Source organism: Mobula birostris, chromosome 20, assembly GCF_030028105.1.
Source record: "Mobula birostris isolate sMobBir1 chromosome 20, sMobBir1.hap1, whole genome shotgun sequence".
Classification (NCBI taxonomy): Eukaryota; Metazoa; Chordata; class Chondrichthyes; order Myliobatiformes; family Myliobatidae; genus Mobula; species Mobula birostris.
The window spans coordinates 19,225,544-19,252,304 of record NC_092389.1 but is presented as its reverse complement, the minus strand read 5'-3'; the positions used below and the strand labels follow the sequence as shown (position 1 = coordinate 19,252,304).

Genomic DNA, 26,761 nt, shown 5'->3' with positions numbered 1-26,761 from the left:
TTTTTTACTTGCCTTTTGTTGGATTTTAAAAGCTTCCCAATTATCCAACTTCCCACTCACTTTTGCAACCTTATATGCCCTTTCTTTGGCTTTTATGCAGTCCTTAACTTCTCTTGTCAGTCACAGTTGCCTACCCCTGCCACTTGAGAACTTCCTCCTCTGTGGGACATATCTATCCTGCGCCTTGTGAACTATTCCCAGAAACTTCAGCTAGCTCTGCTCTGCCATCATCCCCGCCAGTATCCTCTTCAAATCTACCTGGACAAGGTCCTATCTCATGCCTCTGTAATTCCCTTTATTCCATTGTGATACTGATATATGTCACTTATGCTTCTCTCTCTCAAATTGCAGTATGAATTCAAACATATTATGATCACTGACTCCTAATGGTTCCTTTATGTTAAGCTCCCTAATAAGATCTGGGTTATTACGCAACACCCAATCTAAGATAGTCCTTCCCTGAGTAGGCTCAAGCACAAGCTGCTCTAAAAAGCCATTTTGTAGGACCACAACAAACTCCCTCTCTTGCAATCTGACACCAACCTGATTTTCACAATCCCCTTGCATATTGAAGTCCCCCATTACAATTGAAATTGACCTTTATTACATGCCTTCTCCAGCTGCCTTTTCAATCTTAACCCCACATTCTAGATACTATTTGGAGGCCTATATATGATTCCCATAATGTTTATTTTTCACCCTTGCAATTTCTTATCGCAATTGACAAAGATTCAACATTCTCTGACCCTATGTCACCTCTTTCTAAAAATGTAATTTCATCCCTTACCAACAGAGCCACACCACTGCCTATGCCTTCCTGCCTATCCTTTCAATACAGAGTATATTCTTTGATGTTTAGCTCCCAATTATTGTCTTCTTTCAGCTATGACTTAGCGATGCCCACAGTGCCATACTGACCAATCTCTAATTCCACCACATATTTGTGCACCTTATTCTGAATACAACTTCAGTTCTACATTCTTTGCCATTTTGAATTTTGCCTCTGTGGTACAATTTAACTCTTTGCTGTGTCTGCATTTGTACCCAATCATTGGCTTGTCCTTCCTTGTATTCATGTTACACCCATCATCTACTTGTAAACCTGCTGGCTCATCCTCAGCTCTGTCATCCTGGTTTCCATCCCCCTGCCATATTAGTTTAAACCACTCCCAACATCTCTCGTAAATCTGCCTGGAAGAATTTTGGTCTCCCTTGGATTCAAATGCAACCTATCCCTTTTGTGCAGGTCCCACCTGCCCCAGAAGAGGTCCCAATTATCCAGAAATCTGAATCTCTGCCTCCTGCTCCTGCTCCAATTCTTCAGCCACACATTTATCTGCCACCTCACTCTATTCCTATCCTCATTGTCACGTGGCACACCAGTAATCCTGAGATTACTTTCCTTGAGGTCCTGCTTCTCAGCTTCCTTCCTAACTCCCTGCATTCTGTTTTCAGGACCTCCTCCCTTTTTTCTACCAATGTCATTGGTACCAATATGTACCATGACTTCTGGCTGCTCACCCTCTTTTCAGGATATTGTGGATGTGTCCAGAAAGATCTCGGTTCCTGGCACCTGGGAGGCAAATTACCATCCATGTTTCCTTTCTGCATCCACAGAATCACCCGTCTATCATCCAGACTATCGAGTCCCCTATCACTGCTGCCACCCTCTTCCATTCCCTACCTTTTGAGCCAGAGGCATGACCACTGTTGCTTCCCCCAGGTAGGTTGTCACCCCAACAGTACTTAAACAGGAGTACTTATTGTTGAGAGAGACAGCCGGAGGGTTGCTCTCCACTATCTGATGTTCTCCATTCCCTCTCCTGACAGTCACCCATTTATCTGTCTCCTGTAGCCTTGGGGTGACTACCTCCCTGTAGCTCCTGTCTATCACTGCTTCACTTTCAGTACCAAGCCAAAGGTCATCGAGCTGCAGCTCCAGTTTTCTAACATGGTCTCTAAGGAGCTGCATCTCGACGCACCTGGGACAGATATGGCAATCGGGGAGGCTGGGAATCTCCTGGAAATCCCACATCAGACACCCAAAACGGAACACTGGTTCTGTAGACATAACTCCTATTCTCTCGAGTTAAATAAGAAATAAGGAATGAACTTCCTTTGCCTCTGCCTGTTCTTGCTGAAGACCTGTTGTGCCAAAGCCTTACTACTCTGCAGCAGATTACTGCGATGGCAGAATAGTCTTTTTGTGAGTGTCTTTGGTGACAGACCGAATCTCCTCAAACTCCTAATGAAGCATAGCCACTGTCATATCTTCTTTGTAATTGCATCAGTATGTTGGGCCCTGGGTAGATCCTCAGAGATGTTGACACACAAGAACTTGAAATTGCTCACCCTTTCTGCTACTGCTGATCCCTCGATGAGGACTGGTGTGCGTTCCCTCAACTTCCCCTTCCTGAAGTCCACAATCAATTCCTTGCTCTTACTAACATTGAGTGCAAGGTTGTTTTTGCAACACCACTCAACCAGCTGATTTAGCTTGCTCCTGTATGCCTCCGCAACATCTGAAATTCTGCCAACAATAGTTGTGTTATCGGCAAAGTTATAGGTGGCATTTGAGCTGTGCCCAGCCACAGTCGTGGGTGCAGGGAGAGTTGAGTAGTGGGGTGCTCCAGTGTTGATGTGCGCAAATGTTGAATGTTAACTAGGAGATGTTATTTTTGATCCGCATAGCCTGTAGTCTGCTAATGAGGAAGTTAAGGATCCAGTGGCAGGGGCCCAGGTTTTGGAGTTTGTTGATTAGAACTGAGGGTACAATTGTGTTGAACACTGAGCTGCAGTCGATAAACAGCAGCCTGACATAGGTATTACTATTATCCAGGTGAGTCAAGTCTGAGTGGAGAGCCAGTGAGATTCCAACCACTGTAGACCTATTGTAGCAATAGGTCCTTGCTTAGGCAGGAGTTAATTCTAATCAGGACTAACCTCTCAAGGCACTTCATCACAGTAAAAGTGAGTGGCCGCTGGGTGATAGTCATTAGACAGCTCACCCTGCTCCTCTTGGGCACTGGTATGATTGTCACCCTTTTGAAGCAATTGGGATGCTCCAATTGCAGCAGTGAGAGATTGAAGTTATCCTTGAACACTCCCATCAGTTTTTTTGGCACAAGTTTTCAGTGCCCTACAAGGTATACTATCAGGGCCTGGTCACAGGATCACCAGATGCTGGAGGGATTCGCACAGGCGTAGTTTTATTCTCCCTTTCAACATGTCACTGATTCTTGAGAATTTGGATAAGAGATTTTACTTTTGAAAAGAAAAAAAATTAAATGTTAAGAAATCTAAACTTATATATTTATAGAACAAGATCTCAGCAATCAAGCAATATTTCGGTGCAACCTCCTGATTTTGTAATTTTTTCATATATGTGTTTTGCCTGTCATTACTTAGTTTTTGACATTACTTAGTTTTTGTCAACACAGTCAGACACAATAAAAAGCTAATTATTCCTATTTATTTAGTCTTATATAGATTTAGCGCTTTTAAATCATTGTGTCTACACCATAGGTACACATATATGCTGTTAAATGTTGAATATTCCCTTTTGTTCATTTTTTTATACTATTTCACGTGTACTCCTTTAAAAACTCTTACATCATGCAACTTTTATCATTAGCATTAAATATATAAAATAACAATTTTGGACATAAAAACACATTTTTAATTTTAAAGAGACAATTACTTTAATAAATCAACTGTTCTGGAGGAACAGATTGTAAGCATATTAATTTAAAACAAATTAATCTGACGGTGGTGACTGAGACCTGACGGTGGTGGCAGTGGCCTAATTACAACAAACAATTCCAACCTTTTCACCACTCAAGTCAATGCTTCCTTGCTCAACAACTTTACTTAACAATTTGGTACAACAAATAATAATTTGTCATGTACATTTTATCCTACTGTAAATATTAACAACAACGTTAAACAGCAAAATAAAAACTACAGTACAACTGCAATGTTTAAGCATAAACATCAGAAAACACACCAGGAACTAAAAAAAAATCCATCCATTTCTGGGCTTGAAAATCTTCGAAAACGTTCAGTCAGCTTTATCAGGAAGTAGACGATTAATATGCTCTTCCTCTATGAAGTCCATGACTTCAGCAGACAGGTGGTAGATCTCCCTCACCCTGCTTGCATGACCCAGTGATGATGGCTCCATCAGTTTGACCAGAATATCTTCAACTGCTACGAAGCACATATCTTTTCCACCTGGTTTTGGATGGAATCGTGTGTTGGGCCCATGAGGGTGGAAAAACTCCACTTGAACATCTTGATGATGAGCATCCACAGTGACAGCCTCTGCTAACCACCAGTTTTGGTCATAAAGGACTGCAAGCCAATCTCCACAATTAATGACACCAGCAGATATATCTGTCGTGGTCCCGTCAGGACCATTCTGGGGTTCCTGCTCCATTTCCTCCATCAGCATTGCCAAAGGCCCTCTGTTCTTTCCCATTGTGGTAGGGCCATGTTTCTCCTCAGCCTGTACCCTGGCATGTGTATTTTCAGTCAACTGAAATGTTGTTGGGCTGAAACACTGACACATCTGTGGCTCAGTGCAGAAACATGACAATGGATGCTGTTTCGGTGAGGTATGACCTGATGGATTTTCCTCATTGCTGGTACAGGTTTTAGTGGTTGAGAAAGGAGTGCATCATATGTCTGCATGTCACCTTCAGCAATATGATAGAGCTGAGTAGTGCAAAGGCTTCTCCCAACCATCTCATGGAAGATCTTGCCACCCACAATGTCATTCCCCCGTAGTACAAGGCTGTCTGCAGTCCTTTTCACAGTTCCCCCAATGCCATCTGGAGCTCCCTTCCCATGTGAAGTGGTGAAGAAGTTCCAGGTTGTTCTCTGGAAACCCAGTGTTGGAGGGACATTTTTCAAAGCTTTCATCTCTCTCAAGTATCTTGCTCTTGTTTTCTTTCTTTCCCTTTCCCCTACTATAGACTGCCTACTGCGAGCTGGCTCCTGTATAGTCTGATCCAATGGACTATCTGGGGGAGTTTCTGGGTGTTCTGGGCCACTTCTCTTACGCTCTGACTCTTGCTGTCTATGTTTCCACACCTTTCTCTTACTCCTCTTTTCCCTTTCATTCAAATCACTGATAGTATTTATCTTCCCATCCTCTACTCTCTTCTTCCATCTTTGCTTTTCCTTTCTCAGGTATTCCTCCTTTAACTCTGGCTCACTATATATTTTCTTTCTCTGCTTTTTTTGGTATTCCCTGTTTCTTCTCCTTCAATGCTCCACTGATAGCTGCTGCCTAGCCATAACTTCCTAAAATACATAAAAGGAAAGTCAGAATTTAATGGAATTACTATGAAATTGTGCAAAATTACTATGAATTTAATTATGTTTAATTTGGTGAAATTTTATAAAATGATTATGAAATGGTGCAACTAAATTCATTTATGGTTTTAGTCATTGGGGATACATATAGTAAGGGAATATTGTAGGCCTGTATGTGGAAGAAATAAAGGGGAAATTGTGTATATTATAAAGAGGTTAATAAAACATTACAAGCCATATTACTATTTATTGTGATCATAAATTATATTCAGGCTGCTATTGAGGATATTTTGGATGTTTTTGTCAACACCGTCAAACTATGTGTCACCACCGTCAGACAGAACACCTGACGGTGGTGACAAAACACACTTTTTTTACATGACATGCATGAGTTGTATACAGGAGCCATCTTGTTTTCCCTCTGTTGCTAGCTGCCTCTGGCCTCTACTTCAAATGCATAAATTTATGTCATAACTTAAAACAATTCTTTCAATACAAAAGAGACAGTGTTGACACATCATGGTTGTGACAGTAGCAACATCAATAAATATGTAAAAATTATTGAAAAAATAGCAAACTTACAGGAGCTTGTTGCATTTAGCAGATGTGGAGGGTGGAAAGGGGGTCCTCAGGAATATAGTTGACCATGTGGTCGCCTGACTTTATTGCTTTTTTGTAAATATCTGATGGTGTTGACAAAAACAAAATATTGTTGAAAATTCACTGCTTTTAGTTTTAGAGGTTTTTCACTCTACTCTTTCATCTGGCATATATATTATACATTTTAAATGACTTTTTCACACCTTTTTTATCAAATTGAAATGATAATCTCTTGTCAGAGGACAATAGATTTTGTGGGTACTGGGCTATCATATAATCATATAATTTATAAAATTAAAAGCAAACATATGAAAAAATGTTGCATTTGTGCAGAAGACCCTCAGATGACCAACCATGAATATTTTAAATAAGAAAATGTTAATCATTTTCAATGGAATTAGCTCTTTTCTTAGTGGGACATGTTTTTCCCGAAGTCTCAAGAATCAGTGGTGTGCATAAAAGGCATTGCACTCAGCTGGAAGTGAAGCATCATTGTCATTCACGATGTTAGGTTTAACTTTGTAGGAAGTAATGGCAAGCAACACTGCCAGAGCTGGCGTGCACCTAATTCCGTCTCTAACCTCAAACAGAATTGTTTTTATCGCTCTTAATGTAGCCTTCTGTAGGTCATAACTGGATGTCTTGTATAGTTCTGGATCACTGGTCTTGAATGCCACAGATCTAGTCCTCAGCAGACCACAAATCTGCTGGTTCATTCACGGCTTTTGATTTGGGTATGCCCAGTATGTTCTGGAAGGCACACACTCATCCACATAGGGTTTTTATTAAGTCAGTGACAAATGTGGCATATTCATTCAGATGCAAAGATGAATTCTGAATATTGTCTAGTCCACGGACTCAAAGCATTCCTATATGCAATCCTCTGCCTCCTTTGCCCATACTATTTTAGTCCTCAACATTGGCCCCATGGTCTTTAGTCTCTGTTTAGATACTGGGAGTAGAATTACAGCCAGGTGATCAGACTTTACAAAGTGTGGGTATTGATGGTGGCATAACAGTGGTCAAGTGTGTTGGCTCCCTGGTTCCACAGGTGATTTGTTGGTTGTAGTTGTTCAGAGACTTCTTCAAGCTGGCCTGGTTGAAATCTCCTGCAATGAAAGGGAAGGCATCATGGCGCACAGTTTCGTGCCTGCTGATTACATTGCTCAGCTCCTCCAGAGCCTGCCTGACGTTGGCCTGAGATGGAAGGTACATCACTACCAGGATGATGGCGGAAAGCTCCCTCAGCAGATAAAATGGACGACACTTGACCGCTACAAGTTCTAGGTCAGCTGAGCAGGACGGAGACAGAACCAGCATGTTTTTGCACCACAATGAGTTTATCATAAAGCAAACTTCACCTCCACTGCCTTTGTGAAATGAAGCACATTGAAATTTAATTTAGAGGTTCAAAATATATGGAGAAATATTAGAAATAGCTGTATACTTTGCATGAACACAAAAAAAGTCTGCATTGCTGGAAATCCGATGCAACATACACAAAATGCTGGGAGAACTCAGCAGGTCATGCTGCATCTATGGAAATGAATAAACAACAATCAATCTTTCGGGCTGAGGTGCCTTTTCAGTCCAGAAGAAGTGTCTTGGCTCGAAATGTTGATTGTTTATTCATTTCCATGGATGCTACCTGGCTTGCTGAGTTCCTCCAGCATTTTGTGTCTGTTGCATACTTCTCATTTTGTTATTGAAATAAATCTAAACATTTATCATTTAAGCTTTTTAATCAATAATTAGAGTCATGGAGTCAAAGAGCACCGATATAGGCACTATGGCCCAACAAATCCATGCTGACCACAGTGCCTACCCAGCTGGTTCCAAGTCCATTTTTAAGATATGTGACCTTCTAGGATCCTAAAGTTTAGTTGAAGTATGGGTTCAAATCCATTCTCTTGTGGCTTTTGTCAACAATGGCTCTTTTTTGATCATTTCATTCATGGTGCAGCTCCAAAGGACAACATTGCCTTTGATTTAAAATTGATAGCCATTTTCTCTTAGAAAGATCTTTGCATAGCTGGTGGACTGGTATAGAAAATCTCATTAAGCAACTTTGTTAATTTCATTTCCATGAGAAATAAACTTCATTCTGTTGCGGGATGTAAAAGGCAAGATTGTCAAAGCGTGTTCATGAGACAGAGTTTTGCTTTATTCAAATTAATGTCAAAAGACACTTAGGAATGGATAATGGAGTGAAAAAAATTAAGGCGTTTCTAGAATGACATCTACTGGGGGGTCAACAAACACGGGGGTGATGAGAGAAATGAAAAAAAAGAGTTCTGCCACAGAAGCAATTTTACACAAGTCCAAAGTATGGAGTTAGGCTGACATCTGGTCTTGTTATCTACTAGTTTTGTCAACTGCATCTAGAAGTTTAAAATAGAGACATAGAATGCTGCAGCACAGTACAGGTCCTTTGGCCCACAATGCTGTGCTGCCACTTTAACAAGTTCTAATATCAATCTAACACTTTCCTCGCACATAGCCCTCCATATTTTATTCTATAAGTTTTATTTTACTTTAAGTAAAGCTGTAGATATTACCTGACAATATCAGCTCCTCCTTATAGCTCAAATCTGCTTCAGCTTTTCAGGGGAACTGACGATGAATTAAAATCATGTACCGTTCCATGATCCCCCCCTCTCCCACGTTGTATACCTTCTAGAATGGGCTTTCACAGTCAATGCCAGATGATCTCTCATTCTGACTGGTTCCTAAGCAACAATTTAAATCATAAACCAAAATGCTATTGTGCCATTTTATTTGTTAGAACTTTCTACTCTTTCTATATTTTACATCCCCATATCATTGAAGGGGTGGCAGGGTGGAGATAGGTCTCGATCAAAGGAGGTGTAAGGTGTCTCCCGTCTTGTAAAGGCATTGCTCAGAAGAAGGCAATGGCAAACCAATTCTGTAGAAAAATTTGCCAAGAACAATCATGGTTACAGAAAGTCCATGATTGCCCACGTCATACAATATGGCACATAACAAACAATATCATTGGAAAGCTTGCTATCCAGATACAGTATACCACAGAAATTGCAGCAAATTGTTGAAACACCTTAGTCCATCATGAACACAAACCTCTCCTCCATTGACTCTGTCTACACCTCTTGCTCTCTTTAAAAAACAGCCAGCATAATCAAAGACCCCACCCACGCTGGATGTTCTCCCTTCCCTTCCATAGATGCTGCCTGACATGCTGAGTTCCCCCACCATTTTGTGTGCGTTGCTTTGGATTTCCAGTATTTGCAGAATCTCTTGTCTTTTCCTTGGCTGGAGGACTTAGAACCACGGTTTATAAACTCAGGATAAGGCGTCAAACATTTCGGACTGAGGTCAGAAACAACTTTCTTCACTCTGACGATTATGAACCTTTTGAATGATCAGTGCTACATAGTTCTGGATGTTCTGTGGATGAGTGCAATTCGAACAGAAATTGAGTTTTGGAATCCAGAGGAACCCAAAAAAAATGCTATTGAGCGCAAAACTGGACAGGGTAGAAGATCTTATACATCTTGTGGGATATCACAGCAAGTTCAAGAGGCTGAATGGCTTACTGTTCCCATTACCTATATCTGGTCTCCTTATAAATATCAGAGCCATCATGTTGTTACATTACTTTTGTCTAACACTGATTAAACAATCAGTATTAAAGTATCTTAATAGTCATAAAATAAAAATCTAAATAAATTGGTTAAGATTTCTTTGGAGCTCACTTGCAATACACTTTTTTTACTAATGGCTTTATTCAGAGCTTGAACCACTCACTGGGGGTAGACTTCAGCTTTGAGCATCTGATGGTAGATTGGTGGCTTTTTATAATCCTGTAATAAAGACAGGACTGGGAGCTGGCAGTGCTGTTTACTGGAGAAACATAAAGATGACCATTACATCTAAAAAGCTTTTCACAATTAAAGATCAGTTCTTGCCTATTTGTATCACAGCCATCTGCAAAGGAAGAAAATAACTAAATTGTCTGGATGAATTCAAAGGATAAAAAGGATAGTAACTGAACCTTCAATAAATTGTTGGTACTATAATTATCAGACAGCAAAAAGAGTTGAGAATGTGGTCATTTATGTGATTTATGGCTTTTATTGATATATTTTCAAATACAGCAAAGGCAGTTTCACCCTGGGTGGCTGTTATACACTTTAACCTCTAGCCGGGTGATGCATTATCTAATTTTGTATTAGAGTGCAGGATCTTCAAAACCTTTATTTTGTATTGAATTAACAAAATGGTAATGGAAAAAATATTACAGGTTGAAATTTGCTCCTATTGAGAGACCAAAATAATCCCTTCATACACCCCACACCTCCATCCTCCAGAGCATATTCACTCATCAATACGACGCTGTTCACTGAAGTTACTGTTGTTGGTAGTTGGATTTACATTTACATTTTAGCTTGGACTGAAAGTTAGCACCTTTGTCTTTCTAGAACTACTGCACATTTGAGCATTTCATCAGAAAAATAGGAAGAAGGCATGATTGAACTGAGAGAAAGGAACGAGAGAGAAAAATGTCAAAATTTTGATAAATTCGAAGTAAAGACACATAGTTTTCTGAGATGTTTAATTTGTGGCTATCATTCAAATATGGCTACATCACATCATTCAGTACTGTTTAATGATGAAAAAGACATTGAAAATTTGCCTTTTCAATCAGGAAATTTTGTAAATGACTTTTAAGTATTATGCACTCGATGGTGTGCTCTTGCCACAGAAAGTAATATAAAGTGGTAAGACTATCTAATGCATTTCCAAATATTTCTTTATTAGAATTAATGCTTTACTCAGCAGGGAATGCCTAAGAAGGAGACTCCATTTTCTTTTTCATTGCTTCAGATTGTTATTTTTTGTTCTTTAATTATCGCACTAAGTTTCAATATTTCAGTTGGATTCACTTTTTATCCAGGACCCCTTTATTTTTCTGCTGATTGTCAAATTTTGGTATCATGGGCTAAAACAAGACTGCAATTTGTTATTAGCTGTAACTTTGTTAGAACAGTTACCTGTCATTTAATGATCTTTGTAATTTATCAGTTTGTTAACTAATTATAATTAATTATAATTCCATTTTTGTATGTCAACCTTTCCCCTACATTTTGAATTTGTAAGCAAATTACATGTGCATAACAAGAGAAAATCTGCAGATGCTGGAAATCCAAGCAACACACAAAATGTTGGAGGAACTCAGCAGGCCAGGCTGCAGCTATAGAAAGGAGTAAACAGTTGATGTTTTGGGCCGAGACCCTTCGGCAGTCCTGTTGTGTATTACTTGTACATAATGTCATTTCAATTATGAAATATTAGTAATATCTTACACCACAATAATTATATTTAAGTAACTATTAATTTGTTATCCACTAATAATCTACAGATGAAATTGTAACTGATGAGTCACATTGGATATTCTGGGTTTGACAATTAAAACTATTTTGAGGAGTTAAAGGGGAAAATCTGATGCACTCAAAAACAGATTAATCAGATGTAAATCCTTTTAATAGCTGTCAGAGAAATGTTAATGATTGACATAGCTATAAAAATTCCATTGTTCTTTTAATTCCTCCATGTTTGAGAATGAATTTGTTATTAATTGAAGTTTAGACCAAACTCACAAACATAAATACTCCAACTTTGTTTTCTCTCCGATGCAATAGCATACTTGCTTGCAGATGTGTTCCACATTGATAAAGTCTTCAATAAACCCAATATGATTATCACAGAACTATGGAAGTACCACTGTAAAACTCTAGTAATCAACACACTTGGGATTTTGTTGGTGGCTCACTGGTGGATTTTCCAGACTAAAGGATGGTATTATTAATACCCCAACACACTTGCAATTTTTTTCAGAATCTACAAAGTTTTTTTTAACACATTTTCCAGTGAACCAAGGAAGTTTAAAGGGTGTTGGGGAACTGGAGCCTTGGTCAGTTTCACAGTGTTGGGTAAATGGGACCCAGGCCAGTTTAGAGGAAGCTTAGGAAGCAGCAGATGATGAGTCCAATGCTGAACTAACAGGGTTTACAAATAATCAGACCGCAGATTCTTGGAGCTTTACTCCAACACAGATTTGAAGTATTTCTCTTTTTCTTCTCCTTTCTTGAATATGCAATTTCAGGTAATGCTTGCAGATACTTCATCACAGTATTTTTTCTTGTCTGTCTAATTAATAAGCATCAGATAACTCACACTGAATTTGGATGCCACAAAGAAATTAGATGAGATAACAATGCACTAACATTACTTACTTGGTTGTTGCCAGATGGAAACTGTAACAACTTACCTGTGGTACTCCTTAGAAAAGAATTAAATCAGAGGACATGAGCATGGCAAAATGGTGGTGGAGTATGCAAAAGTGATTCTAAAGTCAGAATCAGGAAGGTTTTTTAAAAATTTCAATGGCTTAATTGCCCTTTGGCATGCAGGACATCATTCAAAGCATGCAGATGTCTCAAAGCTGAGAAAGGAAATGAATGGCAAGGAAAGTGGTTACTCCAAGAGGACAGAGAAAAATTCATGAAAGTTGTCAAGTAGAAATATGAAGTAATTTAATTTGGTAGGGGGATTGAGAAGAGACAATATATGTCAAACTATGCAATTTTAAAGAATGTGTACAATTAAAACATAAGCACAGGACATTGAAGATGGCCAACCATGTTGAGCACTATTGAAATGTGATCCTTAGATTAATGAATAAAGGTTATAGGAACACAATTGACATCTACCTACCTCTAATCATCATTTCCTAACCAGCTCCCTCAATTTCCCCTCTCAGCCCCATCACCATGAATTTGGAAAAGCATGTTTGCAGTCTAAGTTTTCAACTTTTGTGTCATTCCCTTATATAACTATGCTAATAATGCTACTGAATTAAAAGAACTAATCACCTTTTAGTAAATTGGCTATATTATTTTAGACAGTTGTTGCTATTGTCAGTTTCATTTCTTGATATTATTTGACATTACTTGTACATTGCTTTCTCCAACTTGAGTAATGGCATGGACTCAGTTCCATATTCTAACATCCAATTATACCCTAAGGTGTAATGCTTCTATCGTAACTTCTAATGCTTTTTCGTGTTTATCTGAGGGCTGCTTTGTGAATAATATCAGTACATTAACAAGGATCCATGACACCATGTTTTAAAATAATTTACTTCCTGTGGAATTATTTCTAATGGGTCTCAAATCAGCGGGTTGGCTGGGGAGGCACTGGTAATTTCAGTCTCACCAAAGAAAAGAACGCACAAAGTTCACGGTTTTACACCCCGCCTGGAAAGTATCTACTTGTTTCCATAATTTATAAAATTTATTAGCCTTTGCTTTTCACAGGTGCATATTAGTCATTTCCTTCCACAGATTTTTGTTTTGTGCATATTGCACATATTCAGTCAGGAAAAACATTTGCATTATTATTTATCAGCAAAACATCAAAAGATCCCCTTTCACTGTAAGGCACTTAACAGTATACATGGTAACACTTCTTAAAAGTATCAGTGATCATGAAAATTGACAAATAATCCTGGTGGAAATTTTTAAATGGTTATGTAAGGAAGCCAATTATTTAGAGCGAACATTATATGTGAAAGAAGAAAATGGAGTGTATTGGGGATCTTATGAGGTAAACCAGTTCATTTTCCAAAATGTGACTTTGATATGCTGCCAATTTAAAAGGAAAGCATTGGTGTACAGATAGTGCGGAAGGTGATCAATTAAGAGATTAAGCATTTTGCAGCACATGGGGCACATCTGCATTTTCTCCTAATAACAAGGCCATCAGCTCATTTTCAGAACACTGTTGTCTACTTCAGTGCAGGCTTCACTTCAAAGACCCAGTGTCTGCCTGTGCTATTTAATCAGAGAAGGGATGCTAATTTGGCCTTCTTAATGTGTGGTGGTAAGAGACTCCTTCAATTAACTGAATTCTATAGTAAGAGAATAAAGGGATGCAAACAGAGTCGAACTGGAAAGGCAGAGTTCTCATTAAATCAAAAGGTCCGGCATTCATTAACTCTCGCATCTGAGGCTAAACACTAAATACACACAGAGCATCAAAGGGTCCGTGATGGGTTAAATAGGGAATGCAATCTAATTAAAATATTACATATGAGTAAATAGCTCTTTGATATTCATCTAAAGGTTCCATTAAAGAAATAGGTGCTTCAGATTTGCATTATGGGGGGATTATCACTTTTAAGTATGGACAACAAGTTTCTGCCTAATCAGAACTGCTTCAAAGTGTCATCATTTTGTGACCCATTTGCAGAAGCAGCCAAGAATGAGAAAATATGCTGATATCTGGGCTAAGAAAGACCATTTAATAGTGGCGCAATGTAGCAGCAGGTGCACCAATCACAGAGGCTGCAGAAAGGGATGTAGAGAGAGAAGATAGATAAAGAAAGACAGCACAATTCAACAGTTGAAAAGAACAGCATAAAATCAATGACTATACAGTATATATACTTATCCATCTGTGTGTATGTACACATCAAGATTCAATCATTCATATAGTGATTGCATGGGTTGACCTTGCAAATTGGCAATAAAAATGTTCTTTTCAGCTGTTAATATTTTTGGATCTCCAACCACTTCTGATCAAGTTTGTCAGCTGTTACACTTGTATGTCATTTCCTGCAACAGGGTTCTGCTTATACTGGATTCTGGATGGGACAGTCTGATGAGGTCCCTAATTGTTTGTGTAATTTTCAAATTATGATTTTGTCCAGGTTGTCTGTCAAGTAACCCCAGTGGCCATGCATAGAGCAAACACAATTCTGTTCAGGAGCATTGAATCCTTTGCTTAAGGCATCTGGACTAGGTTGCGATGAAAATTCAAAGAAGGCAGTTTTCAAAACTTAGTGTAATATTAAAATGTTAATGATAACCACCATGCACAAACCACCATTCTCTTTATTTATTATACACCAATATAGATTCAAAAAATGGGAGGCCAACAGGTTGCATTCTATTTGTGATGTGCCAGCTGCCGTTCAGTAACTGATTGCACATTGGAACAAAAGGAAGAAATTAGTTTGGGCCCTGGTACAAAGGTATATTGCAAATTCATGAAGCATTATCTATTTTAAATCATCACAATGCTCTGTAAAAATTGGCCCCACACCACCTTTCACATACAGAATGCTTTAAGAACAAACCCTATGTTTTGTATGTCAGAAAACTGGATCATTCCATATGCCACTATGTTACCTAGTTTTCTGCTTTAGATTTTCCTGGTAGAATACTTGTATGCACAATATTTTAGATACGGTGTATATTTTGTACAAAGCTAGTATGCAAAATTAAGTACACCCAGATGACAGAAATGCATGAAGAATGTAATCCAGTGTTTATTTATTATCCTTTGAAGTAACAAAATAATTGAGTCACTTCAAGGCATTCTACGTACTAATAACTTTTGTAATGATTGGTGCCACTTCGGGATTACATTTGAGCTCTTTTATTGAAGAATACACAACATTTTCCCTTTTCTGCTTGTCTACAACTGCAGGAAAAAAAATCTAAGCTGCAGTTTTATTTGAGATTAGAGTCTAAAGTCTATGCCCCACTGGTTCTGTGTTCACAAATCCACTGAAATAGTTTTTATGCTCACGCATCTATGATTTTCATTATTTAAAAAAAACATTCTTTCTTCATAGTACTTATCTGACTCCTCTGAATTATCATTGCACTTTAAAATGTGATTTAAGCAACGCATGTTTCTTGATGTAGTGAAATACATGTGATTGCTCACCAAAATATTGGGACACCACGGTAGCATAGTGATGATATGCTCTGAACTCCAGAACGCTCAGGGCGTTCTGGAGTTCAGAGTTCAATTCTGGAACTATCTGTAAGGAGTTTGTACATTCTCCCTGAGACTGTGTAGTTCGTAGGTCAACTGGTCATTGTAAATCGTCCTGTGATTAAGCCGGTGTTAAATAGGTGGGTTGCAGGGCAGTGTGGCTCGTTGGGCCAGAATGGCCTGTTCTACACAGTATCTCTAAATTAAAATAAAATTTAGAAGTGCGAAATATGGAAAACTCTGAAAATACTCACCAGGTCAAGACAAATCAGTGAAGGGTTAACAGTCAGCATCTGATGCTGATGATAATTCACTGGAAATAGAAAAAAAGTGAGAAAGATGTACCAGATTTAATGCTTGAGAGGCAACAAAAAGTGGGAAAGAAGGGAATATCTATAACAGAAGAGCAGGAGAGAAAAATTAAGACTATTAACTTGTCTCAGTGAATTTCCTCGAATGTCACGGGCAATGAAAAGCACAGAATATTAGAGATGTTAAAAGGACAGATAAGTTGTTTAAAGTCTACAAAAGTAAGTGAAATGCTCAATGTTTCATTCAGGGTGAAGGGTTTTTACATAGTCAGAAAGCTGGATACGATCACATAATGTTATCCAACGTAAAAGTCATAAAACTGTACATTATAAAAGCAAAATCCAAATTCTCCGCAGCCCCTGATATTTCTGACACTAGTCCAGTCGTACATCATCATAGAAGTACTCTTTACAACATTTTGGCTCCAGCCAAAATCAATGATGTCTATAACAACCTAAATTATACAACAAATTAATAATAATATAATTTGAGACCATTTTGAAAACAGGGTACAATGAATTTAATTGAAATACAGAGAAGGATTCACAATCTGATCATATTTCTTTAACTACATAGCAAAGAACTAGTTGTAGAATACACCTTCGGGTGCTACTTTTGAAAACAGACTACAATTAATTTAATTGAAATACAGAGAAGGATTCACAATCTGATCATATTTTCTTTAATTACATAGCAAAAAACTAAAGGTATTTTAAACATTAAAATAATGAACAAATACGAGAATTCATAAAAATATCTTTTGAAACATTAGCACTTCTCATCAAGAAATAGTATATGAAATTAGAGTTGAATCAATCCAGTCCATGTAAAGTTTAATGGATCATATTTTAAGTAGTCTTATCAGAAAAAAGGCCAGGCACATTGAGATTATGGGCTGATTTTAATAATTTAAAATACAGAATAGTTTTTTTTAGGTATTTAATGAATGTTAGAGAATGTAATGCATATGTGCTTAAACATATTTTGTCTCAGTTTCTCTTACTTTCTCTGATTGTTCCATTTGGCGTACTAACAGTAAGCAATAACCTTGTGTTAGTTCATGAAATGGTGATCTTGTTCAATTGTATGGGTCATTAGTCTGTATTAATGAGGTTGATGTTTTCTATTCACAGAAGGTTGTAAAAAATTCTTTATATCAAGTAAGTTGATTTCCATAATTAAGTAAAATGCTTTTAAAAGAATGTCTTCATGTCTTTGAAATCCAATACAACTTGGAACTAATGATGTATTTTTTGAAGTCTAGTCACAATAATAACACAGAAGTAGGAAAACAAATCATTACACAGAGAGCTCCCCAAAACAGCACTGTGATAATAATATAAAATACTTCAGTAATGTCGATGGAGAGGTAGGTATTGGCCAGAGGACTGGATGCATCTCCTGCTCATCTTCAAGTGTAGATGTGGCTTCGCCTTAATATCTCAACCAAAATACAGGATGCCACTATCTCAATATTACACTGAAGAGTCGATCTCAATTTCTATCCTACCTGATTTAAAACCTTGTGATTCAGAGGCTACCAAATCCAGCAAGGATCATTGGAATGCTCATTGAAAATAATGATTGATGTTTGTGAAGATGAAAAAAATAAGATAAATATATGATAAATATATTTAACTGATAAAATCCTTTGCAGTTGAACATTATGAAATTAGTTGGAATTTAAAAAATGTAAAACTATAAATTAAAATTACATTTAGTACCCATGGAAGTAGAATAAAATGTGTATAGAAGTGCTCATGCTTCAAAACAATAAATAAAATGGGGCAGTGATATTTCTAGTGTGTTTTCATATTATTTGATCTACAGATGAGAACTGCTTTTATATTATCTGATGTCATGTGTATTGCACTCACTTTGTGATTATATTAAATCTAATCATGTTCACTTCTGGGTGGTTGAGAAGCCACCAGTTGTAAGTATCAGTTCTTAAGCCTGTGCACATTTGATATTTGGGTTACTAAATAGTCATAGTTATAGTCATAGTCATACTTTATTTATCGCGAGGGAAATTGGTTTTCGTTACAGTTACACCATAAATAATTAAATAGTAATAGAACCATAAATAATTAAATAGTAATATGTAAATTATGCCAGGAAGTAAGTCCAGGACCAGCCTATCGGCTCAGGGTGTCTGACCCTCCAAGGGAGGAGTTGTAAAGTTTGATGGCCACAGGCAGGAATGACTTCCTATGACACTCAGTGTTGAATAGTCAGTGCTGTCTCAAGGATTGGCAGGATTGAAAGCAACGTTAAATGTGCCTTGCTTTTTCCCTTATTAATTGAAATAATAAGATAACAGAAATAATAATATTTTAAAAGTACACCCTATCCTCGTTATATGCGGGGGATACGTTCCTTGAAGTCGACGCATAATGTGAAGACGCATAATGTGAGTAATTATTTAAATGGAGAAAATAGGGATGCATTCTGGAGGCTTCCTAAATATGTTTTATCTGTAATTTATTCTCATTTTCATACCAATACGACACAAAAGCAATACCACAAGGCAGCATTCATATTATATTTCATCAATTTAAAGTAATATTCAACCACAGACTCTCAGGTTAACATTTATATACCAACTCTGTCCTTGAGCACATCAACAAGTGTGTAGATAGAGTGACATCACAAAAACAAATAAAAATTTTCCCCAATCAGAAACCATGGATGAACAGAGAAGTTCGCCTCCTGCTCAAAGCCAGAGATTCAGCCTTCAGGTCTGGACACCGGGAAGCTTACAGCTCAGCCAGGGCCAACCTAAGGAGGGGAATCTCTCAGGCTAAACACATATACAAACAGAGAACTGAGGAGTATTTCAACTCCTCGGACCCCTGGTGCATGTGGCATGTCATACAGGTCATTACAGACTTTAAGTCTCCTAGTACTGTGCCCCCTTCCAGCTCTGCTTCCCTCCCTGATGAGCTCAATTACTTCTACGCTCACTTTGACCGAGAGAACAAGGAGGTCACCCTCAAAGTGGATCTCCCAACTGGTGAACTGCCTCTCTCACTTTCCACCTCTGATGTTTGCGCCACCCTGAGCAGGGTGAATGTACGGAAGGCAGCTGGTCCGGATGGAATACCTGGCCGTGTGCTCAGAGTCTGTGCAGAGCAGTTGACTGGGGTCTTCACGGACATTTTTAATCTGTCCCTGGCCCAGGCAGTTGTCCTCACAAGCTTCAAGATCGCCACCATTGTGCCAGTGACAAAGCATTCCACTGTCATGGGCCTGAATGACTTCCGTCCGGTTGCACTCACCCCCATCATTGCAAAGTGCTTTGAGAGACTGGTTCTATCACATCTGAAATCCTGTCTGCCCTCTACCCTGGATCCCCATCAATTTGCCTATCGCACTAACAGGTCAACAGAGGACGCCATCTCCATGGCACTTCACTCTGCCCTGACCCACCTGGACAGCCCCAACTCTTACATCAGAATGCTGTTCATTGACTTTAGTTCGACATTCAATACTGTGATCCCCTCCAAGCTGATCGCCAAACTTTGCCAGCTTGGTATCAGCTCATCCCTCTGCAATTGGACCTTGGACTTTCTGACAAACAGACCCCAATCTGTTAAGTTAGACAACCTCTCCTCCTCCACTCTCACCCTGAACACCTCAAGGCTGTGTGCTGAGCCCTCTTCTGTACTACCCGTTCACCTATGACTGTGTTCCTGTACATGGTAACTCCATAATCAAGTTCGTAGACGATACCACGGTGGTTGGCCTGATCAGAGGGGATGACCAGACGGCCTACAGGGACGAGGTCCAGCACCTGGCCGCGTGGTGTGCTGACAACAATCTGGCCCTTAGCACCCAGAAGACCAAGGAGATCATTGTGGACTTCAGGCATGCTAGGAGCCACACTCATGTCCCCATCTACATCAACAGAGCTGTAGTAGAGCGTGTATCAAGCTTCAAATTCCTTGGTGTCCATATTTACGAGGATCTCACCTGGTCCCTGAACTCCTCCACCCTGATCAAGAAGGTGCAAGAGCATCTTTATTTCCTGCAGAGCATGAAGAAAGCTCACCTCTATCCCAGGATACTGATGGACATTTACTGCTGTACCATTGAGAGCATACTCACCAACTGCATCTCAGTGCGGTATGGAAGTTGTACCGTATTGGACCGCAAAGCACTCCAGCACGTGGTGAAAACTGCCCTGCGGATTATCAGCACCCAATTACCCACCATTGAGAACATCTACCATAAACACTGTCTGGGCAGGGCAAAAAGCATTATCAAGGATACATCTCACCCTAACCATGGACTTTTTACTCTCCTCCCATCCAGTAGGCGCTACAGGAGCCTCCGCTCCCGCACCAGCAGGCACAGGAAGAGCTTCTTCCCTGACGCTGTGACACTGCTGAACCTCACATCATAGCGCTAAGCAGTATTGCATCCATATTGTACTGTCTCAGTACTTTTATATTTGTGTGCTGTAGCACTTACTTTTTATTCGCAGTTATTTTGTAAGTAACACTATTCTTTGCATTTCTGGTCAGATGCTAACTGCATTTCATTGGCTTTGTATCTGTACTTGGCACAGTGATAATAAAGTTGAATCTAATCTAATCTAATCTAATCTAAAAAGTTAACATACAAGGGTGCACAGTACAGTACTGACCAACAGTGGCAGGTGTGTTCATTCCTGGAGATGAGTGGTTGTTGTGGTATTGGGCAGTGGATGGTTGTGTGTTGTCAGGATCATCAAAGACAGCAAGGGGTGAAGGAAGACTCACAGAACTCTCAGTCCTGCCGGCAGTAGGAGATGACACCGGTTTGAAGAAAGTGGTGAGAGTTGTTTGCTTGGCAGCATTTTGTTTTACAGCATAAATTTGCTTGTAGGGAAGAAGGCTTGACTGCAGGGAACGACTGAAATGCGGAGTCCGTTCTAAACCTGGGTCCAGGTCCATCGACATCTGTGCCAAGTGTTCCGCAACCTTAAAAAATTCTGCCAGTTGCTTCACCGTAAAATCCTTCACCTGCAACTCGACACTTTCTTCTTCATCGTTATCACCTTCAGTCTGAGTTAAAAGCAGAAGGTCATCCACACTTAATTCTTCATCATGAGAATCCAGGAGTTCTACCACTTCAGCAGTCTTGGGATCTGTGAATCCATCCCCACCAATTTTACGGCTCAGGGCCACACAGTCCTGGACAGCTGCAGTGAAGGCAGGAACCCCCTTGAGGGTGCGCACACACTCCGCCCAAACTGATTTCCACGCTCCATTGAGAGTGGAAGACCTGACCTCTTTCCAGGATTCATCAGGGTTGTTGATGGCATGTCTGATATTGAAGGACTTCCACCATTCCCACACCGTTGGTAAACTCCCGGGATTTTCAAAATCGTCTGTTGCAGCATCTGAGAGACAGTTCGCCGTAAAAAATACGCCTTGAACGTGGATGTCACACCTTGGTTGAGTGGTTGAATCAGCGATGTTATGTTAGGTGGCAGGAAACACACTGATATGTTAGGACGAATGCTGTCCAAATGTTTAGGATGGGCTGGCGCATTGTCAAGCAACAAAAGAACTTTAAAGGCAAGATTCTGTTCCCGGCAGTAACGTTCAGCCTCAACAGCAAAATGATTAGCAAACCAATCTTCAAAGATTTGACCAGTGACCCATGCTTTCTTGTTAGCTGCCCAGTGGACAGGAAGCATATTCTTACTCAAACCCTTAAGAGCACGGAGGTTAAGTGAATGGTAAACTAAGACAGGCTTCATCTTGCAGTCTCCTTCGGCATTGGAGCACATAAGCAAAGTCAACCTATCCTTTGCTGCCTTGAAACCTGCCACAGCTTTTCCATCCTTATTTATGTAAATGCGTTTTGGCATACGCTTCCAAAAAAGCCCGGTCTTGTCTGCATTAAACACCTGCTTCGGTGTGATGCCTAACTCAGCTATCAAAGCCCGCAACTGCACAGGGTAGCGTTCAGCAGCTTTGTGGTCAGTACTGGCTTGCTCACCATGCTGTCACAATGGGGGATGTTGGGAACGGACCCAAATGCAAGACACAGACACTGAAGTACTAGGAACAGGATTTGACTAGAGTAGGGATGTGACAAGATACAGACAAGGAGCAGGGACAAGAATGCAGACTTGGGCTAGGACATGGACTAGACAGGGAACCCGGACAAGGAACTATGAACAAGGAGCCAGGGCTTGGGAAAGCAGGACCAGGACTAGGAACCATGAACTAGGAGCCTGTGCTTGGACTCCGAGCCAGAGACTGGACAAGGACCCAGAACCTGGGTCTTGCCTCGGGCTCGGACCCCAGAACTAGGCAAGGACAGGACATGGCAGGTCTAGAGGCTTGAGGCAGGGGTCTTGGGTCTTGAAGCTTGAGGCTGGGATCTGGGGTCTTGGGTCTTGAGGCTTGAGGCTGGGGTCATGAAATGCGGAGGCTGATAACTCGGAGGCTGGAGCTCGGAGACAGACTGGGAACTGAACATCAACATAGAGCCGGGACTTATTCTTCGAAAAGCCGGGACTCATCTTTATCTCCACACCAAGGTGGGACAGGTCCATCCGTCAGGTAATGGCAGAACGGCTTGACTTACTCCATGGAGGCAAGGACAAGAAGAGACAAACAGCAAAGAACACCAGACAGTTCCAACTCTGCATCGGGGTTGCTCCGAGTCACAGTTACGGCCAGCAACCTTGGCTGGCTACGGAAACAGCTGGATCCCCACCTAGCTTGGAGTGGCTGACGGCCACTCAGCTAGCCTGGGAAACGGCCGAATCCATACCGCAAAGACAGCTCCGACTACCGACAGCAAGACTCCATGAGGCGATGGTTCTCCAACGCGGCCTAAAGATGGCAAGTGGCCGCTCTAGCCTTCCACTGGCAGGTTGCTCCCAGGAAATCTTGACAAGACAAACCAGCCGCCCACACTCGACCCCAAGGCTATTTATATTCCAAGGCCCGAGATGGGAATCAGGTGCCTATGATTAACCCAACCGAAACAAGGGACAGCTGGAAGACCCGGAGTCCTGAGTCCACAGACCAGACCGTGAACCGGAATGCGGACTTCACGGACCGGACCATGACACACGCACAGCTAAGTTGTGAAGCCTGTGACGATTAACAAACTTAGAAAACCATCCCCCACTTGCATTAAAGCTAACAATATCACTCGACACTTCCTCACTAGCCTCTGAACAAAGACGACCATAAATTTCCAAAGCTTTCACACGAAAATGATTGGAACTAAGTGTTGTTTTTTCTTTGTTTCATGCTCAATGTACAAACTCAACATTTTCTCCATTTTTGTCATAATTGGGTTATGCAGTTTGGTAACAATCTTTGAAGACACTTGTGATGAATCAATCACTGCACTTTTTATTTTCTCAGTGTTTTTCTTTATGTTTCTGATCGTGGACTCACCCAGGCCGAAGTGGCGTCCCAGAGCTGTGTTACCTTCACCCGACGCCGCCCTGTTTATAATTTCCAAAACCAATGCGAGACTGGCGGGAGTGAGACTGTGTGATGTGAACACGTGACTTGTATTGGCGGGAAAGCAGTGCTTCTCATCCCAACAGTGAGACTGTGAGGCGTGCGCACGTGACTTGTATTGGCGGGAAAGCAGTGCTTCTCGCATAACCGTGAGTTTTGGACACATATAACTCGAAGTTGGTAGAAATAGGTTCCTCGCATAACTGAATCCGCATTGTCTGAAGACGCATATGACGAGGATAGGGTGTAATTACAATAAAATAATCATTACAGAGGAACAGTGGTATGGAACACATTCTATATTCTAACTTACTTTTTCACTAAAATTAACAAAGGAAAACACACATCTATATAAGTCTGGAAAAAAATGTAAAACTACCTACAATAGTAAGTTATATTATCAGTGTCATATTTCATGTAACTGAGTTCAACAAAATTAAAAGTTCAGAGTAACCCTGTGCCTCTATCATTATATGCATGTTATATCTACTAACAGTGAGATCAATCACAAAGATGATTAATCTTTCAGACAATTTGCCCACTTTAATTTGACAAGTAATTTTAAAATTACTATTGAAAGTAATTTACTCAGGTAAAGGTTTTTGGTTTAGTTGTATATTATAAAATCAGAGGATCAGGAGGAATAGAAGGTAGTCATTAAGCCCTTTGTACCTGGCCATGTTCTTAAAAAGATCCTTCTATTAATACCCTCTCTCTGCACTTTGGCCATAGCCTAAAAATGATTAATTTCTAGGCTGTAGGTGGGGTTGAAAACTGTTGGAAACAACAGCAAGTATTGGTTCCCAAATGGCCTTTAATCTGATTTAACTAAGTGTTCAGATATTCTGATATTTCAAATAAGTTTGATATTTCAAAGAAATGCATTGGAAGATATTTTTAGAAAAGAATTTAAACATAGTTATTCCTTCACTATCTTTGGGTAGACTGTATAGAGCATTATTTGCTTCTCAGCAACTGAGTGATTGTCCTATGACATAACTCATCTAATTGTGATCATTTAAAAAGGCAATATAAACTTAGAGTGCTGTTAGTGTGACATTATAAGACCTTTCAGCATGATTCATTATATATAAAAAAGTTCAAGTATTTCTTATCTTCATTTCTTATCTTGCCTTAAAGGCCGCAACAATTTGTTTCTCCTTTTCATGTCGCTCCTGCATCATCTTAACTATTGTATTTTCAGATGGGTCCAGTTGCACACATTTACCAAGTTTTGTTGACTTTTCCTTACCCGGCATCTCACTGGCCACCTTGGAATTAGCTGTAAGTGGTTTTGGCTTATGAATGCTTTTAGCATATTCTTTTCCCTAGGGTTGTGTAAAATAACACAGGAAAAAGTCCATTTTAATGTACAGTATGACTCATTGTGTTCTAGAACAAGATTTGTAAATTCAATTGCATAACATTTTGTCAGCATTATGAAAATGAAAATAGTCTTTTCTGAAATGAAACACGATAATGACCATTTTCGGGTTACTTAGCATCATTCAGAAAGAATAATGTAGTTCCTCATCATCAGTCGCTCCTGCATCCTGAATGGGATTTTCATATCAGCATATGATAATATCATTACACATGCTATACTTCTTTTGGGAGCACAAGAACCAAGACCTCAATAGCGGAGATGGCAGAAGATGATGACACTTTACAATGGCACTAAAGGCTGCAGCAGTGAAGGGTTCCCATTTGTCTTACATTACACCTCATTGGACCCTGACCTTGATCTGTCAAGGACCATGTGGCAGCTGCCCATGCAACAGCCCCTCCACATTAAACAAGAGGCGTTCCCCATTAAGGCAATCCACACTAACATCTCGGAGACAAGACCCTAACAGAACATCATACTTGACTCAAGTGAGCACACTATTTCTTTTGGAACAACACATGTAAGTTTATCCAATTTACCCTCTGGACACCCATCACTGGCCACTCCTGAAACAAAGTGTTTTTAAAACTACAACACTGACCTAGAATCATCCTTTATACTGTCCCTATAATGCCCATAATCCCATCCCTACTGAGACTTTAACTTTCCCAATACTCTTGATTTCTAAGTAGCCCCTTGAAACATTGAGCTTGGACTTCCCAACCCTACAATATACCCACACCCAGTGAACAATACTCTCCTCACCATTGCTGCCTTCCAAACGAGTCAATGGCTTCTGTCTCCACTCTGCATCTCACATTTTTACCCTACCCTAGTAAATCAGCCTTGGGTCATCTGCTGCCTCTGATCTCCTCCTATCAGAATTCCTTCAGATTTCCTTTCCTCAATAAAAAAGAAGTGCTGGTCTCATTTCTAATCTCAATCTCCCATTCTCAGTCGCTGAGCTCTGTTATAGGAGGAATTGGATCTGCAGGCTAACCTCACAAGCTGAGCCTTGAGAGAGGAAGTTTGAGAGGCATACTTTTATTATGGGTCTCAACCACAGCAGAACTATTATGCAATATTCCATTCTTAGCACACCCTAATGGATGTGTTACAATTTTTAGCCTATTGATTGTGAAACTGGGATAAAGCAATTTATCATATGAAGATATAATCAAATCTCAAAGGTGGTTCTTTTGTGTAAGAATTGATTTTTGAGGCCTGGCAAGGATAATAGAGGAAATATGTTGTTAGATCCATGGAAACGTCCCTCAGATTCACAAAGACATCAAACAACACTGATTACAGGAAACCATGAAAAGTATCCTTTTAAAAGTGTTTCAGTAAGTGGCTTAGTAATATTACCCTTATGATATCCATATCAACATGCTTGCAGTAAACTCTCCAGCCATAGCAGCTGCAGAAAATGATTCACTTGGAAATATATTTTCTGATTTTTTTCTCAGAAGCTCTCTTTATTTGAGATGTAAATAAAGATTGTAGTGGGCTTACTCCACAAGAATATTTCATTATGCAGATTGAAGTGCAATATAAGTTCACAGAAAAAAAGTTGAAAGATACATGTGGAAGATTGCAGTCATTGGAATCACAATATCTCTGTTAGAAAATATGTGTATATATGGGGGGGTAGCAAATTCAATCGTAACTTTAAAATCAAAAATTGCATATACAGTACCTACATATTGGTTTTAGAAAAGTAAAAGAAATACACAAAGGCCAAAGTAACTGACCTAATAATTTAATTAGTGGACATACAGCTACTAAAATCAAGATAACACTACTATGATTTCAGGTTAGATTTTATCCC

The 26,761-nt window shown here is 39.7% G+C and overlaps 1 protein-coding gene across 2 annotated transcripts in view; it reads right to left on the bottom strand.

The window, feature by feature from the left end:
- Window positions 1-16,836: 16,836 nt before the first annotated feature.
- Window positions 16,837-26,761, bottom strand: part of jhy (junctional cadherin complex regulator) — an 84,968-nt gene continuing 75,043 nt past the window's right edge. For both annotated transcript variants that reach the window (XM_072238347.1, XM_072238348.1), the window contains one exon: window positions 16,837-24,871. In XM_072238347.1, coding sequence (XP_072094448.1) covers window positions 24,668-24,871 — 204 coding nt within the window. In that variant the 3' untranslated portion in view covers window positions 16,837-24,667. The remainder of the gene's footprint in view (window positions 24,872-26,761) is intronic.